This window comes from Bufo gargarizans, chromosome 2 (assembly GCF_014858855.1).
Source record: "Bufo gargarizans isolate SCDJY-AF-19 chromosome 2, ASM1485885v1, whole genome shotgun sequence".
In the NCBI taxonomy this organism is placed as follows: domain Eukaryota; kingdom Metazoa; phylum Chordata; class Amphibia; order Anura; family Bufonidae; genus Bufo; species Bufo gargarizans.
Window position 1 is genome coordinate 584,223,810 of NC_058081.1, and position 18,704 is coordinate 584,242,513.

The 18,704-nt window shown below is 49.2% G+C and overlaps 1 protein-coding gene across 1 annotated transcript in view; it reads right to left on the reverse strand.

Annotated features, from left to right (window-relative positions):
- LOC122926164 (kelch-like protein 17) overlaps positions 1-18,704 on the reverse strand; it is a 118,918-nt gene that overhangs the window by 23,411 nt on the left and 76,803 nt on the right. The window contains exon 6 of the mRNA XM_044277543.1: positions 5,817-5,933. Within this exon, the coding sequence (XP_044133478.1) occupies positions 5,817-5,933 (117 nt within the window). The remainder of the gene's footprint in view (positions 1-5,816; positions 5,934-18,704) is intronic.

Here is an 18,704-nt window from a genome sequence, read left to right on the forward strand (position 1 = left end):
GGTCAGTGGGAATCTGCCAATACCCCCGGCTCAGATCCATGATGGTCAGGTACTGGGCCCCGGCCAACTGATCGAGCAGGTCATCGATGCGTGGCATAGGGTACGCATCGGTGACCGAGACAGCGTTGAGTCCCCTGTAGTCCACGCAGAACCGGGTGGTCCGGTCCTTCTTTGGGACGAGGACCACAGGCGAGGCCCAAGCGCTGTTGGATGCCTGGATGACCCCCAGCTTCAGCATCTCGTCAATCTCCTGGCGCATGTGCTGCTGCACCTCCAAGGAAACCCGATATGCTGAACGCCGGATTGGGGGGTGATCCCTAGTGTCCACGTGATGGACAGCCAGCTCTGTCCTTCCGGGCTTGTTGCTGAACAATTCCCGGAAGGGGTGAAGGGTGGCCCACAGCTGGGACCGTTGGTCCGTCAAGAGCTGTTGGCCCACCTCCACATCCTCGATGGACCCACCCGCCTTCACCTGGGTGAGCATGTCCAGGAGGGTTTCCTCTTCCCCCTCCTCGGGGAGGTTGCAGACAGGGAGGGCACATTCCCCCCTCTCATGATGGGCCTTCATCATGTTCACGTGGAAGGCCTTACGCCTTCCTCGGGCGTGGTCCAGGGTGACCAGGTACGTCACGGCATTGAGGCGCTGATGCACGAGGTACGGGCCTTCCCAGGCCGCCTGAAGCTTGTCCTGAGGTACGGGGACCAGTACCCATACCTTCTGACCCACCTGGTAGGTCCTCTCACAAGCGTTCTGGTCATACCATCGCTTCTGGTCGGCCTGGGCCCGCTCCATATTATCGTGCACCAGCTGCGACAAGGCCTGCATCTTGTTCCGGAAGCGCATGACATATTCGACGACCGACACTCCAGGGGTGACTACCTCTCCCTCCCAGGCCTCTTTCACCAGAGCCAGGGGCCCCCGCACACGTCGCCCGTACAGGAGCTCGAAGGGGGAGAACCCCGTGGAGGCCTGTGGGACCTCTCGGTAAGCAAACAGCAGATGTGGGAGGTACCGCTCCCAGTCACGCCCGTGGGAGTCGACCAACATCCTAAGCATCTGCTTTAAGGTGCCATTAAATCGTTCACACAGGCCGTTTGTCTGTGGGTGGTACGGGCTGGTCACCAGATGTTGCACCTGTGTTTGCTTACAGAGGGACTCCATCAATTGCGACATGAACTGGGTCCCCCGGTCGGTGAGCATTTCCTGGGGAAAGCCCACTCTGGAGAAAATCTCCAGCAAAGCAGTAGCCACCTTGTCGGCCCGAATGGATGACAAGGCTACCGCCTCCGGGTACCGGGTGGCATAGTCTACTACCGTCAATATGAAGCGTTTCCCGGAGCTGCTGGGAATGGACAGCGGTCCAATTAGATCCACAGCCACCCTCCTGAAAGGCTCTTCAATTATGGGCAGCGTTACCAGTGGGGCTTTGGGGCGTCTCCCCGCCTTCCCCACCCGCTGGCAGGTGTCACATGAACGGCAGTAGGCAACCACATCAGCCCCCATCTTTGGCCAGTAGAAATGCTGGGCTAATCTGGCCCTTGTCTTAGCGATCCCTAGGTGTCCAGCCATCGGAATCTCATGCGCCACCTGCAACAACTCCTTCCTGAACTGATAGGGTACCACTAGCTGTTGGTCCCTAGGCCACGCCTCCTGTGAGCCCGGCTGGACCGTGACCCGGTACAGCCGTCCTTGGTCCCAGACCATCCGCTCGAGGTCTGAGTCCGAGGGGGGCTGTTCCGCTTGCTCCTTGAGAGCGTTCAGGCTGGCGTCAGCCGCTAACGCTGCCTGAAACTCCTGACTGGACATGGCCAGAATAGACGAGACTGCCACGTCCCCTGTCAGGTCCCTGGGACCTGTCTCCTGGCCTCCCTCTGACTCGGCAGCCACTTGGTCGGAAGGGGGAAAGCCATCAGACCCCTGAGGGGCCCCTAGGGCCCCAGCACTCACACTGCGCGTGACAGCAGCTATGGCCGCTGCCACTGCTGGTAGTGCCTGCTTTCCCTCGGCTCCTGACCAAGTCGCCAGTCCAGACGGACTAACCTGGCCCTCTGACATCCCAGTGGGGGAGGAACACTGCACTGAGAGTTCACCTGGCAGTCCTACTTCTCCTGGGACAGCCCTGACCTCATTTGCATCCTCCCCCCCTGCAGCTGTCTGCCCCCTGCTTGTCCCCCCAGTCACCACACTGGAGGACAACAGGGTCCAGCAGGCTTGCTGGCTACACCCTGGGGCTTCCGCCCAGCTGACAGGAATGACCCCCTCCCCACTGAGGGGAGAGGCACACATTACATCCCCCACATCCCCATCAACATGCATAATAGGTACATTCACAGTATTATCAGGGGGGGACATCACATCACCTTCTGGGGAATCGGACCTTGGGGTGTCAGCGGCCACGTACTTAGACACAAGCCGCCCCAGGTCCGTCCCCAGCAAAACACTGGCGGGGATATTTGCGGATACCCCCACCTCCCTTACCCCTCGACCGGCGCCCCAGTCCAGATAGACCTTGGCGACGGGCAGCGCCGGTTCCACTCCTCCAATCCCGGAGACAGTGAGGGATCTCCCGGGCAGTAAATCATAGGGTGTCACCAGTTCAGGCCGTACCAGTGTCATTTCAGCGCCGGTGTCTCTAAGTCCCATGGCCACGGCCTGGCCCACGGTGACCGGTTGAACATTGTCAAGGGACCTCCCACCACCCCCACCCACACACAACACCGTGGACGGTTTCCGGGTTGATGACTGGGACGGATCCCTCGGGCGCTGGGGACACATGGCTTTGAAGTGTCCTGGCTGCTTACACAGGTGACAAAGTCGGGGTTCCCCCACCGACGTGGAAAGTGCAGCAGGGGCCGGTGCCCACTTGGGCCTAGGGGCAGGGGTAGCAGGTGCAGCGTGCGTCTTACCCCCTCTCCAGCCGACAGGTTTCCGGGCCTCTGAAGTCCTGTTGTTGGTGTATTCATCGGCCAGGGCTGCGGTTGCGGAGGCCCCCTTTGGCTTCCGGTCACGGAGGTACTGCTGGAGATCCTCTGGGCAGTTCCACAAGAACTGTTCTGTGGCGATGAGCTCCTTCAGCTGCTGGACGGTGGAGAGCTCCAATCCTGTGGTCCATTGGTCGACCGCTCTCAGCAAGGCCCGCATGTGATCGGCCCAGCTCTGGGTAGAACCCCGGTGCAAATTCCTGAGCCTTTTCCGGTACGACTCAGGGGTTAAGTTATACTGCCTGACCAGAGCCTGTTTGATGTCCTCATAGCTCAGGATGGTCTCGCTGGGCAGGTACCCGAAGATTTCAAGGGCTTTTCCCCTGAGCCGTGGCGTGAGGAATCTGACCCACTGGTCCTCTGGCAGCTGGTATTGATGGCAGGCTGTCTCAAATGCCAACAAAAAGGTGTCCAGGTCCCCATCTTTGTCCAGTAGGGGAAAGTCCTCCGCCCGCAGTTTGGGAATCCGGACCTCTGGAGACTCACATTGGGCTGGGGATGGCTGCTGGAATTGGAGCTTTAGCTGGAGCATCTGTAGCTGGTGCTCACGCTCGGCCCGCTCGCGACGCTCTGCAGCCTCTGCTTGCTCGCGACGCTCTGCAGTCTCTGCTCGCTCGCGACGCTCTGCAGCCTCTGCTTGCTCGCGACGCTCTGCAGCCGCCAGTAGGAGCTCAGAGGCTGCCTGGTCTCCAGCCTGGAGACGGTCCATGGCAGCTTGTAGGAGAGCAGCTGAGCCAGCTTGGCTGGGGGGAGGGGCAGGTGGAGCGAGGCCCGCCGCGGACCTCACCTCTGGCGACTGGCTCCTTGGGGAGCTTTGGTTGTGCTCCCCCTCGCCTTCCACCTCCTCTCCGCCCCCATTTAAAGCATCGGCCATCTCCTTCGATTTGCTCCTTGTGATACTGGCCGTCATTGCAACGGGTGGTCACTGACACCACTGCAACCTGATGCACACACACCTTATTGTATCTGCCCTCAGACAGTCTAGTGTTGAGCTGATCTTAAGACTCCAGCAGCAAGAGCTACTGCTGGTCGTCTTTAGTGTCTGGGAGTATGGGTCTCACACTCACACACACTAGTATCTCGATCCCACTTTGCTGCCACCAATATGTGATGAATACCACCCCTCGTGTCCGCTGACGTCAACCACGTCGAGCTCACGAGACCTGGTATGATCACGGGGTTTACCAAAAACGTGAAGTTACGCCCTCCAGAGGAGCACGTAAGGTCAGGCTGGTATAGTTTACACACACACCTCCTGTCCACGCGGGCACAGAGAGGCAACAAGCTGGAAGGGCCTTTTCACTGCCGCAGTGAAAACAGCCCACACTCAGCCCGGGTAACTGCCACCAGTTTCTCGTTTGATATAAGCCCGGTCCGCTAACGGGATTATATAGGGTCAGAAACCAACCCGCGGTAGCTTATAACTAGGCCAAAACACGGACGTGGGGATTCGTGATCGAGATACAAGATAGCACAAGATTAAATTATAGATTTAATCGCTATAAGAGCGCACTAGATATAACACACTATACACAGACAATATATATACAGTGGTCTGAGGTTACAGATTACAGGGTATATGGTTACAATAGGATTAAGCAGTGTGAAAGTAAGTTACCAAGTATGATGAGAGTTCCTTGGCGATGTCCTGAGCAGGAGGCCACCCGAGGGGCTGTGTTCTCCTGCTATTTCCTGGGTCCCTCTAAACACATGTGTAGCATGCGACCCCTCTTCAGAAAAAGACGCCCCCTACTTGCTGGCACCAGGCTTTTAACCTGCAGCTGGTCCGTCCCCTCCCTGCCTCAGGGAGGGGTCCAACTCCCCCTCTTCTGGGCTGACAGTGAATGACCCACAAAACACTTTAGGGGTCATAGCTCCAGACCAGAGGGTCACAGGGAGATGGTTCTGGGACTAATGGACCTGCCTGGGTTCAGGCTACAATTAGAGCCCAAACCTGGTACCGGTAGGTGGCTTCTATGGGGAGATATGGGTATCTCCCTACCCCGACTGGGTACGAGTAAACAAAGACCATGGGACCGTACCTCGTGGCCACCGGGACACAAATATGTATCCGGTTTGCGTCTGCGGTGGCCAGGTGATTCATAATTCCTTATGAGAGGTAGGTGCCAATATGTCTAGGAAATCTCATTGATCCAGGCCAAAGCAGATACCCCCTGCTGGGGGGTTTTCCTACAGATTCAGGTGGCTCCCAACTGCTGCACAGAGGTGTGAACTTCTCCTTGAAGCTTGGACCCCCTGAGGGGTGTCTTCCTGGCCAACTGAGTCATGCCAAGAGGTGCATAAAATTACAATCAGGGCTGGGGGCTTTGAAGCAGGGAAATCCTGTCAGCAAATGGGGGGTGTGAGGACATGGCTGACAGTAAATATTAATCCATATTCCTCACACTCCCAATTCCTCATAGATTGCAAGCAGGGCCCTGACTCCTAGTGTTTCAGTTGTATATTAGCCATTTACTTTTGGTTCGTACACAAACCCAATGAATTTTTAAAGCGCTGCGGAATATGGTGGAGCTATATAAATAAATATTATTATTACTACATGTCAGATTTGCAAAAAAATAGCCTGGGCAGGGAGGTGAAAACAGGCCTGGGGTAGAAGGGGTTAAAGCGCCAGGACAGGAAGTAAAATACATTAAGTGATTTCAAATCATTATATCCAGAAAACAATCGACATGCTGTTAATATGCGATTTTTAAAATTGATGGCAGTGTCCCTTTAAATATATTGTATACATTAGGCAGAGTAATAATAATGTTCAGCACACCAAATTCTACAGGCATATTTATCAATTGACATATGCCCATGATCCTTACCCGGGGAACGTGCTGTCTTCGACCATCCACATCATGTTTGACCCAGTTCAGGACAGCCCGATACACCTCCTCCTCAGATGGGACATTCAGACTGTCACTGGAGATGAGGTCCAGCACCTGAGAACCACACACATTATCTAATTTAGCCATTAGAAAATGAGGACTTTATCATATTGGGAACAGACATGTTGGAACTATAAGGCCTCCTGCAGATGACCGTATCCATTTTGCGGTCCGCAAACAGTGTATCTGCAAAATACGAATACCCTCCACGTGCAGTCCGGTGGATAACAGGACATGTTCTATAATTTGCGGGACAGCAGATGGATGACATCAGTGTGCTGTCCGTTTTTTTTTTTGCGTAACTATAGAAATGAATGGGTCTGTGTGAAATCCACAAAAAAATGAAAACATGCGGATCGGATATGGCCCAAAAATACGGTCGAGTGGATGAGTCCTTAAAGAGTCACTGTACTTTCACACAATTTCATTTCATTTAATAGAGAATAGTGTAACTAGCAAATTACTAAATCGCTTAATTTAAACAATATGCCTGCATCCACCTCAAAAAAAGCTGTAAAGTCATGGCCACTAGGGTTATCATTTCCACCTAAGTTACAGTCCACTGCCTGTTGTCAGGCAGATCCATCCCTAGTAACAGAGACACAGAAGACATTTCACAGGAAATGGAGGCGTGTCAGAGCTAGGTGAGATCCTGATGAAAGAACTGCTTCTGCACAGCTTTTCAAGATTATAGGCGCCTCCTGCCTTTCCATAAGTCTTATCTCTCCTTCCTTATTTGTTCTGCGAGCTCTGTAGCTGAAAACAAAACACAGTGAGAAGGGCATGTACGTCACAGCAGTACAATGCTGGCAGAAGAGTGACACCCCTGCTTCTGAGTGAAATGCATCTAGTTGTGCAGCTGAAACAGGGAATAATATGGCTGAAAAAAGACTTTAGAGAAGCCCAAACATAACTGTTCCTTCACAGTTATGATTGTACAAAGAAACACAGTCATTATGTAAATGTTTTTGAAAGCTCAGGTGTGCTCGTGTTATGCCATGATGTAAAAAATAAAAATCAGACATGACAATCTTTTTTTTTTTAACAAAGCTTCATCCAGCCCTGTACTTCACATCATAGGCATCGTTACATGGTGGAAAGGGGGGGCAATTGCCCCTCTCTAGGTTATTCCTTGCCCCCCCGCACATGCCCCCCCCCCTGCTGACAGTGGCATAGTGTGGGGGGGGGGGCGGAGCTTAGTGTTCCCTGTAAGCTGCATGGGCGCGTGGGCGTGCAGCTTACTTACTGTCCCCGCTCAGGGCAGACCCATTCACCGCAGCAGCCCGGACTTCATGTAATGGTGTGTGCCTGTTCCGTAAAGCCCATCCTGGCAATGCACACCATTTTCACTGTGTGCATTGCTGTGGTGGGCTCGGAACAGGCACCCACCATACTGCCCCAGTGTCAGGACGTTCCTGTGCAGCGCTTCCGTTGCCCCTCCTTCCTCATGCCGTGCTGCTACTGGAAGAGGAGAACATGTGCAGCGCGGCAAAAGAGGAGAAAAGAAGAGGGGGTGGCATCTTCTTGGACCTAGCCCCCCAGCCCCCTCCAAAGTGTTGAAGTGGCATGTGAGATCCCCAAGGGCCAAGCCAAGCAATTGTAAGTTTTCATGGGGAGTATGTATAGACTGTGCCACACATATACAGTATACCTCTTCACTGTGTAGGGGTTATACTGTATATTGTACAGCATGGCGCAGGGGTTATATTGTCTACCATGCTGTACAGTATACATTATAAACCCTGTGCCATGCCATACAATATACATTATATTTCATACACCATACCGTACAATATACAGTATAACACCTACACCATGCTGTACAATATACATTATAATCCCTGTACCATGCCGCTCAATATACAGCATAACCCCACAGTGCAGATGTTATATTGTACAGCATGGTGTAGGGATTATAATGTACATTGTATAGCATGGTGCAGGGATTATAATGTATATTGTAAAGCATTGTGCAGGGATTATACTGTATATTATTATAAAAGGAGGCAATCATATATGGAAAGGATGGGGGCCAAGGACTGGGGGTACTATGGGCGTGAGGACATTATACAAAGGAGGCAATCATATATGGAAAGGATGGGGTCCATTATTACAATAATACAGAGGGCCATTATATATTAAATACTAGAGAGGGCATTATACATATGGGCACTACGGGTGGAGGTTAGGTCTTTTATCTGGTGGCACTACAGAGGGTCATTGTAACTACATTGGACACTGCAGAGGGTCTTTATAAATACTTGAACCACTATAGAAGGTATTATAACTACTGCAGACAGTATAGGGGACTTTATTACTACTGCATGCTCTTATAGGGGTATCTTATAGAGGGGTCTTGTTACTGCTGGGGGCATTATTATTGAGCACATATTAATGGGGATACTATTGGAGGTACTGTGGGACAGTGTTCCTCAACTCCAGTCCTCAGGGCCCACCTGCTGGTCATGATTTGAGAGTATCCCACAGAATAAATACCTGTGGTAAGTCCTGATGCACTGACACTAATTGTATCATCTGCTCAATACTAAGGAAATCCTGAGCACATGAGCGGCAGGTGGTCCCTGAGGACTGGAGTTGAGGAATCCTGCTGTAGGGAACACTTACCATAAAGGACAGTTTGGCAGCATGTTATTATGGGGGACTATTTGAATGGAACTAGCTCAGTATTGGAGGTAGCAGCAGCATGACAGTATTAGGCACCAAGAAGGGGAGGATGATAGTAAAGTGAGTAATCTAAAAAAAATGAAGACTACCTGAAAGGAGAGGTCACTGAATGCAAGAGGTATGTGCTGCTGTATTCTCCTGTATATTTCATAGCAATGTATGTAATGTCCATCCAAATATCTGTTTCACGGTAGGGTAGGGGGTATATAGAATTTGGTCCACACTGCAGGTCACACTGTGTGTGTTCTGAATTCTGGGGCCTCACACCCATCTACTACATTATCTGTACTCAGAGTTATCACCGTGTTATCTGTGGTGTTACATAGGACTGCAGGTGACATCTACTACATTATCTGTAAAAGGGGCATGGCCACAGGTGGGGGGCGCAATACTTGGCTTGCCCCGGGTGCTGGCAACGCACGCTACACCACTGCCCACTGATTCCCCTTTAAAACGCTGGCCACCGTCGCTAGTACAGAAGCGATCTGTCAGTTTTGCCAAACTGAAAGTACTGCCCATGCTGCCCACCCGCTTCACTACGGGTTCCTCTGCAGTTGGCAGCCAAGTGAACCTTTCCCCGCCCACCTCAGCTGCTATTGGCTGGGAGGGAGAGGGCAGCACTGCCATTGGCTGCCTGTGTAAATTTCAGCCTAGCAGGGCCTGCAGAGGCAGAAAAGAATGCGGCTTGGGAATATAACATCAGGAAACATCAGGTATCCCTGCATACCGCAATACTCTCGTATTTTGTAATCTTATATATACTTATTTCGGGTTTTTTCAGTAGTATGATTAAGCAGTGAAAATTATTAGTGCTATCTTATTAGTCCCCCCCTTCCCTATATATTTTTTCTAGAGTCGCCACTGCTTCACATGGATCTCCTCATTCACAGGTCATCGTAGCTCAGGGAGTGTGTCCTTTCTTCCTCAGCTTTTTCCCTGCAAGGGTCCATTCACAAGTCCGTAGTGTATTGCGGATCCCCAATACACCCGGCCGCCCCCCCCCCCCCCCCCCCCCCGGATAGAACTGCCTAATCTTGTCCGCAATTGAGAACAAGAATAGGACATGCTATTTTTTTGCGGAGCCGAAGCCCGGAAGTTCGGGGCCGCGCTCCGGAAATGCGGAGGACACATAGTGTGCTCTCCACATTTCTTCCGGCCCCATAGAGAATGAATGGGTCCGCACCCGTTCCTGATATTGCGGAACGGATGCGGACCCATTTGCGAATGTGTGAATGGACCCTGACTGTTATGGCTTTTAACAAAAGATATGGCTGGTGACAGTTGAAGGTTTAAAGGGGTTGGACACCATAAGTATAAAATCAAATAACGTGCCCCAGACAACTAAAGCCAAGAGGAATTTGTATCATGACAGATATACTGTATATATATATAATTTTTCTACTGCATTTAGCATAGCATGCTCCCATAGATGAGAGGCTGTGTGGGTGGAGCAGCTGCAAAGTGAAAATAAAAATCCCAGCATCCATCACAGAAAGCATCTTCAGAGGAGTGGTCACATGACATCCCTGGACAACTGTGATACCATAGTAACAACAGCACCTCAGGTGTCATTTCATCAGCGCTTTAGCATACCTCCCAACTTTAGAATAGAAGGAAGAGGGACACTATGTGCCTAAGGCTACTTTCACACTTGTGTCCCCATTGAATTACATTGTGTATCAGGATGGATCAGTTTCGCTCAGTTTCCTCAGGCGGTGTCCAAGCAGTGTTTTAGTGTCGGCCTCCAAAGCGGAATGGAGACTGATCAGAGGCAAACTGATGCATTCTGAGCGGATCCTTATCCATTCAGAATGCATTAGGGCAAAACTGATCCATTTTGGACATACCTCCCCCGTACCAGGACCACCACTGAAATCTAGGACTGTCCTGTCGGATACTGGAAGGCAGGCTTGGACTGGCCCACAGCGGTACAGGGGAATCCCCCAGTGGGCCCCTAAGCAAGGTGGGCCCCTAGTCTCCCACCCCCTGCACAAGTGGCACATAACACATTAGATTTACTGCACTACATACATATATTCAATGTACAGAACCTCAACCAGCTTATGTTCATATAAAAAACTTGTTAGATAATTTATTATATTTGAATGTATCCGTATGGTGGGCCCCCCAAATAAATTTTACTGGTGGTCCCTAGGTACCCCAGTCCGACACTGCTGGAAGGAGGTATGGCTTTAGGCCTCATGCACATGACCATAGCCTGCCTGTGCCTGTATTGTGGCCCGCGAACAGGGGATCCGCAATATACAGGTCCTTCTAAAAAAATTAGCATATTGTGATAAAGTTCATTATTTTCTGTAATGTACTGATAAACATTAGACTTTCATATATTTTAGATTCATTACACACAACTGAAGTAGTTCAAGCCTTTTATTGTTTTAATATTGATGATTTTGGCATACAGCTCATGAAAACCCCAAATTCCTATCTAAAAAAATTTGCATATCATGAAAAGGTTCTCTAAACGAGCTATTAACCTAATCATCTGAATCAACTAATTAACTCTAAACACCTGCAAAAGATTCCTGAGGCTTTTAAAAACTCCCAGCCTGGTTCATTACTCAAAACCGCAATCATGGGTAAGACTGCCGACCTGACTGCTGTCCAGAAGGCCATCATTGACACCCTCAGGCAAGAGGGTAAGACACAGAAAGAAATTTCTGAACGAATAGGCTGTACCCAGAGTGCTGTTTCAAGGCACCTCAGTGGGAAGTCTGTGGGAAGGAAAAAGTGTGGCAGAAAACGCTGCACAACGAGAAGAGGTGACCGGACCCTGAGGAAGATTGTGGAGAAGGACCGATTCCAGACCTTGGGGGACCTGCGGAAGCAGTGGACTGAGTCTGGAGTAGAAACATCCAGAGCCACCGTGTACAGGCGTGTGCAGGAAATGGGCTACAGGTGCCGCATTCCCCAGGTCAAGCCCAGGTGACCTGGGCTACAGAGAAGCAGCACTGGACTGTTGCTCAGTCGTCCAAAGTACTTTTTTCGGATGAAAGCAAATTTTGCATGTCATTCGGAAATCAAGGTGCCAGAGTCTGGAGGAAGACTGGGGAGAGGGAAATGCCAAAATGCCTGAAGTCCAGTGTCAAGTACCCACAGTCAGTGATGGTCTGGGGTGCCATGTCAGCTGCTGGTGTTGGTCCACTGTGTTTTATCAAGGGCAGGGTCAATGCAGCTAGCTATCAGGAGATTTTGGAGCACGTCATGCTTCCATCTGCTGAAAAGCTTTATGGAGATGAAGATTTCATTTTTCAGCACGACCTGGCACCTGCTCACAGTGCCAAAACCACTGGTAAATGGTTTACTGACCATGGTATTACTGTGCTCAATTGGCCTGCCAACTCTCCTGACCTGAACCCCATAGAGAATCTGTGGGATATTGGGAAGAGAAAGTTGAGAGACGCAAAACCCAACACTCTGGATGAGCTTAAGGCCGCTATCGAAGCATCCTGGGCCTCCATAACACCTCAGCAGTGCCACAGGCTGATTGCCTCCATGCCACGCGGCATTGAAGCAGTCATTTCTGCAAAAGGATTCCCGACCAAGTATTGAGTGCATAACTGAACATAATTATTTGAAGGTTGACTTTTTTTGTATTAAAAACACTTTTCTTTTATTGGTCGGATGAAATATGCAAATTTTTTTAGATAGGAATTTTGGGTTTTCATGAGCTGTATGCCAAAATCATCAATATTAAAACAATAAAAGGCTTGAACTACTTCAGTTGTGTGTAATGAATCTAAAATATATGAAAGTCTAATGTTTATCAGTACATTACAGAAAATAATTAACTTTATCACAATATGCAAATTTTTTTTAGAAGGACCTGTACAGGCACCAGCCGTGTGCGCACCATATCAAGTGAATTGGTCTGAAATCCAAAAGATACGGTGTGGTGCAGAATGGGAGCACAGATCAGAAACCTATGTTTTCTGTCCATGCCTCCGCACCGTGAAAAAGTACTGTCGGATGCAGATTGCAGACCCCATTTAAGTGAATGGGTTTACGTCTGCAGTGAGTGGCACACTGTCGGTGCCCATGCATTACGCATTGCAATGTATATATATACACACACACACACAAATATATATATATGAAAGACTGGTATTTGGAACTGTTCATAACACCCTCTAGCTTAACTAAGGCCATGGCCAAAAAGTTCAACCTTGGTTTCATCAGACCATAACACCTTTTCCCACATGCTTTTGGGAGACTTCAGATGCGTTTTTGCAAATGTAGCCTGGCCTGGATGTTTTTCTTCGTAAGAAAAGGCTTTCTTCTTGCCACTCTACCCCATAGCCCAGACATATGAAGAATACGGGAGATACTTGCCAGGAATTCCTGCAGCTCCTGTAATGTTGCTGTAGGCCTCTTGGTCGCCTCCCAGACCAGTTTTCTTCTAGTCTTTTCATCAATTTTGGAGGGACGTCCAGTTCTTGGTAATGTCACTGTTGTGCCATATTTTCTCCACTTGATGATGACTGTCTCCACTGTGTTCCATGGTATATCTAATGCCTTGGAAATTCTTTTGTACCCTTCTCCTGACTGATACCTTTTAACAATGAGATCCTTCTGATGCTTTGGAAGCTCTCTGTGGACCATGGCTTTTGCTGTGGGATGCGACTAAGAAAATTTCAGGAAAGACCAACTAGAGAAGCTGAACTTTATTTGGGGTTAATCAGAGGCACTTTAAATGATGGCAGGTGTATGCTGACTCCTATTTACCATGATTTTGAATGTGATTGCTTAATTCTGAATACAGTTGTAAGAGGGTGTGCACACTTATGCAACCACTTTATTTGAGTTTTTCTTTGTTTTCTTCGCTCCACCCAAAATATTTCAGTTTGTTTTTCAATTGAGTTGTACAGTTTATAGGTCACAAACAAAGGTGGAAAAAGTTCTGAAATGATTTATCTTTGTCTCATATTTTTACATCACAGAAACCTGACATTTTAACAGGGGTGTGTAGACTTTTTTATATCCACTGTATATATAATATAGACACACACACATACGCTCAGTGCAATGCATTGCTGACCACAATGTATATACACATATAAATATAGTAGGCTACTTTCACACTGGCATTTTGGCTTTCAGTTTGTGAGATCTGTTCAGGGCTCTCACAAAACATCAGATCAGTTTTGCCCTAATGCATTTTAATGGAAAAGGATCAGTTCAGAATGCATCAGTTTGCCTCCGTTCTGTCTCGATTCCGCTTCGGACACCAAAACGCTGCTTGCACGGAGACAAACGGATCCGTCCTGACACACAATGTAAGTCAATAGGGACGCATTAGTTTTCACCGACAATAGAAAACAGATCCGTCCTCCATTGACTTTCAATAATGTTCAAGACGGATCAGTCTTGGCTATGTTAAAGATAATACAAACTGATCTGTTCGGAACGGATGCAGACATTTGTATTATCTGAACAAATTCGTCTGTTCAGATACATAAAGTGGTGCACCGACAGGGGTGGTCCAGCGGGTCTGGACCCCCCTAGAACAACCAGTGAATAATTTTGTATTTAATTTTTTTATCCCTCAGGGCCGCACCGTCGATCACCACAGGCGGCGCATCCCTGGTTCTAGTTGCTGGCGGCGGTGGGGGGACAGTAGGAGATGAGCGCTTCCATTGTGGAAGCACTCATCTCCATATTAATTTGTATCGCCGTCCTCAGGACAGCGATACAGATGGCTGTGCTGCGGCGGGGCAGGGGAGGGAGAGGCCTCTCCCTTCCTTGTTCTTCTGATAGGCCGGCTCAGGCGGCGCGATGATGTCATCATCATCATCGCGCCGCCTGAGCCAGGCAGCACACAGCAGAGAAACAGGCCAGAAGAGGGTTTTTATATTGGCACATCATGGGGGGCACTATAGGGGAGAGCAGAACTATGGGGCGTCTGGTGGTACTATAGGGGCATTATTTGGGGGCACTATGGCATCTGGTGGCACTAAGGCGGCATTTTTTACTGGCACATTATGGGAGGCACTATAGGGGGAGAGGAGTACTATTGGGGCATCTAGTGGCACTAAGGGGGCATTTTTTACTGGCACATTATGGGGGAGAGGAGCACTATAGGAGCATCTACTGAGGGCACTAAGAAGGGGCATTTTTTTTACTGGCATATAACGGGGGACACTATAGGGAAGGGGGAGAGGAGCACTATGAGGGCATTTACTTTTGTATATGTAAAATGACACCCCAAAACACATTCCCCAACTTCTCCTGAGTACGGCGATACCAGATGTATAACACTTTTTTGCAGCCTAGATGCGCAAAGCGGCCCAAATTCCTTTTAGGAGGGCATTTTTAGACATTTGGATCCCAGACTACTTCTCACGCTTTCGGGCCCCTAAAAAGCCAGGGCAGTATAAATACCCCACATATGACCCCACTTTGGAAAGAAGACACCCCAAGGTATTCAATGAGGGGCCTGGCGAGTTCATAGAATTTTTTATTTTTTGCATAAGTTAGCGGAAATAGATTTTTTTTTTGTTGTTTTTTTCTCACAAAGTCTCACTTTCCGCTAACTTAGGACAAAAATTTCAATCTTTCATGGACTCAATATGCCCCTCACGGAATACCTTGGGGTGTCTTCTTTCCGAAATAGGGTCACATGTGGGGTATTTATACTGCCCTGGCTTTTTAGGGGCCCTAAAGCGTGAGAAGAAGTCTGGAATATAAATGTCTAAAAATGTTTACGCATTTGGATTCCGTGAGGGGTATGGTGAGTTCATGTGAGATTTTATTTTTTGACACAAGTTAGTGGAATATGAGACTTAGTAAGAAAAAACAAACAAAAAAAAAATATATTTCCGCTAACTTGGGCCAAAAAAATGTCTGAATGGAGCCTTACAGGGGGGTGATCAATGACAGGGGGTGATCAGGGAGTGTATAAGGGTGATCACCCCCCTGTCATTGATCACCCCCCTGTAAGGCTCCATTCAGACGTCCGTATGATTTTTACGGATCCATGGATCGGATCCGCAAAACACATGCGGAAGTCTGAATGGAGCCTTACAGGGGGGTGATCAATGACAGGGGGGTGATCAATGACAGGGGGTGATCAATGACAGGGGGTGGTCAGGGAGTGTATATGGGTGATCACCCCTCTGTCATTGATCACCCCCCTGTAAGGCTCCATTCAGACGTCCGCATGTGTTTTGCGGATCCGATCCATGTATCCGTAAAAATCATACAGACGTCTAAATGGTGCCTTACAGGGGGGTGATCAATGACAGGGGGTGATCAGGGAGTGTATATGGGTGATCATGCCCCTGTCATTGATCACCCCCTGTAAGGCTCCATTCAGACGTCCGAATGATTTTTACGGATCCATGGATCGGATCCGCAAAACACATGCGGACGTCTGAATGGAGCCTTACAGGGGGTGATCAATGACAGGGGGTGATCAGGGAGTGTATATGGGTGATCACCCGCCTGTCATTGATCACCCCCCCTGTAAGGCTCCATTCAGACGTCCGCATGTGTTTTGCGGATCCGATCCATGTATCCATGGATCCGTAAAAAATCATACGGACGTCTGAATGGAGCCTTACAGGGGGGTGATCAATGACAGGGGGTGATCAGGGAATCTATATATGTGATCACCCGCCTGTCATTGATCACCCCCCTGTAAGGCTCCATTCAGACGTCCGTATGTGTTTTGCGGATCCGATCCATGTATCCGTGGATCCGTAAAAATCATACGGATGTCTGAACGGAGCCTGACAGGGGGGTGATCAATGACAGGGGGGTGATCAATGACATGGGGGTGATCAGGGAGTTTATATGGGGTGATCATGGGTTCATAAGGGGTTAATAAGTGACGGGGGGGGGGGGTGTAGTGTAGTGTGGTGTTTGGTGCGACTTTACTGTGCTGCCTGTGTCCTCTGGTGGTCGATCCTAACAAAAGCACTATAGGAGCATCTACTGAGGGCACTAAGAAGGGGCATTTTTTTACTGGCATATAACGGGGGACACTATAGGGAAGGGGGAGAGGAGCACTATGAGGGCATTTACTTTTGTATATGTAAAATGACACCCCAAAACACATTCCCCAACTTCTCCTGAGTACGGCGATACCAGATGTATAACACTTTTTTGCAGCCTAGATGCGCAAAGCGGCCCAAATTCCTTTTAGGAGGGCATTTTTAGACATTTGGATCCCAGACTACTTCTCACGCTTTCGGGCCCCTAAAAAGCCAGGGCAGTATAAATACCCCACATATGACCCCACTTTGGAAAGAAGACACCCCAAGGTATTCAATGAGGGGCCTGGCGAGTTCATAGAATTTTTTATTTTTTGCATAAGTTAGCGGAAATTGATTTATTTTTTGTTGTTTTTTTCTCACAAAGTCTCACTTTCCGCTAACTTAGGACAAAAATTTCAATCTTTCATGGACTCAATATGCCCCTCACGGAATACCTTGGGGTGTCTTCTTTCCGAAATAGGGTCACATGTGGGGTATTTATACTGCCCTGGCTTTTTAGGGGCCCTAAAGCGTGAGAAGAAGTCTGGAATATAAATGTCAAAAAATGTTTACGCATTTGGATTCCGTGAGGGGTATGGTGAGTTCATGTGAGATTTTATTTTTTGACACAAGTTAGTGGAATATGAGACTTAGTAAGAAAAAACAAACAAAAAAAATATATATTTCCGCTAACTTGGGCCAAAAAAATGTCTGAATGGAGCCTTACAGGGGGGTGATCAATGACAGGGGGTGATCAGGGAGTGTATAAGGGTGATCACCCCCCTGTCATTGATCACCCCCCTGTAAGGCTCCATTCAGACGTCCGTATGATTTTTACGGATCCATGGATCGGATCCGCAAAACACATGCGGAAGTCTGAATGGAGCCTTACAGGGGGGGTGATCAATGACAGGGGGTGATCAATGACAGGGGGTGGTCAGGGAGTGTATATGGGTGATCACCCCTCTGTCATTGATCACCCCCCTGTAAGGCTCCATTCAGACGTCCGCATGTGTTTTGCGGATCCGATCCATGTATCCGTAAAAATCATACGGACGTCTAAATGGTGCCTTACAGGGGGGTGATCAATGACAGGGGGTGATCAGGGAGTGTATATGGGTGATCATGCCCCTGTCATTGATCACCCCCTGTAAGGCTCCATTCAGACGTCCGAATGATTTTTACGGATCCATGGATCGGATCCGCAAAACACATGCGGACGTCTGAATGGAGCCTTACAGGGGGTGATCAATGACAGGGGGTGATCAGGGAGTGTATATGGGTGATCACCCGCCTGTCATTGATCACCCCCCCTGTAAGGCTCCATTCAGACGTCCGCATGTGTTTTGCGGATCCGATCCATGTATCCATGGATCCGTAAAAAATCATACGGACGTCTGAATGGAGCCTTACAGGGGGGTGATCAATGACAGGGGGTGATCAGGGAATCTATATATGTGATCACCCGCCTGTCATTGATCACCCCCCTGTAAGGCTCCATTCAGACGTCCGTATGTGTTTTGCGGATCCGATCCATGTATCCGTGGATCCGTAAAAATCATACGGATGTCTGAACGGAGCCTGACAGGGGGGTGATCAATGACAGGGGGGTGATCAATGACATGGGGGTGATCAGGGAGTTTATATGGGGTGATCATGGGTTCATAAGGGGTTAATAAGTGACGGGGGGGGGGGTGTAGTGTAGTGTGGTGTTTGGTGCGACTTTACTGTGCTGCCTGTGTCCTCTGGTGGTCGATCCTAACAAAAGGGACCACCAGAGGACCAGGTAGCAGGTATATTAGACGCTGTTATCAAAACAGCGTCTAATATACCTGTTAGGGGTTAAAAAAAAATCACATCTCCAGCCTGCCAGCGAGCGATCGCCGCTGGCAGGCTGGAGATCCACTCGCTTACCTTCTTTTCCTGTGAGTGCGCGCGCCTGTGTGCGCGCGTTCACAGGAAATCTCGCCCTCGCGAGATGACGCGTATATGCGTCACTCTGCGCAGGGCTGCCGCCTCCGGACCGCACATCTGCGTTAGGCGGTCCGGAGGCGGTTAAACAAAGCGCGTGTGACCACCTGAGTGAGGTGGATAAAGGAATAAGGAAAAGAACAGGTGGTGCTATACAGATACATTATATTAAATA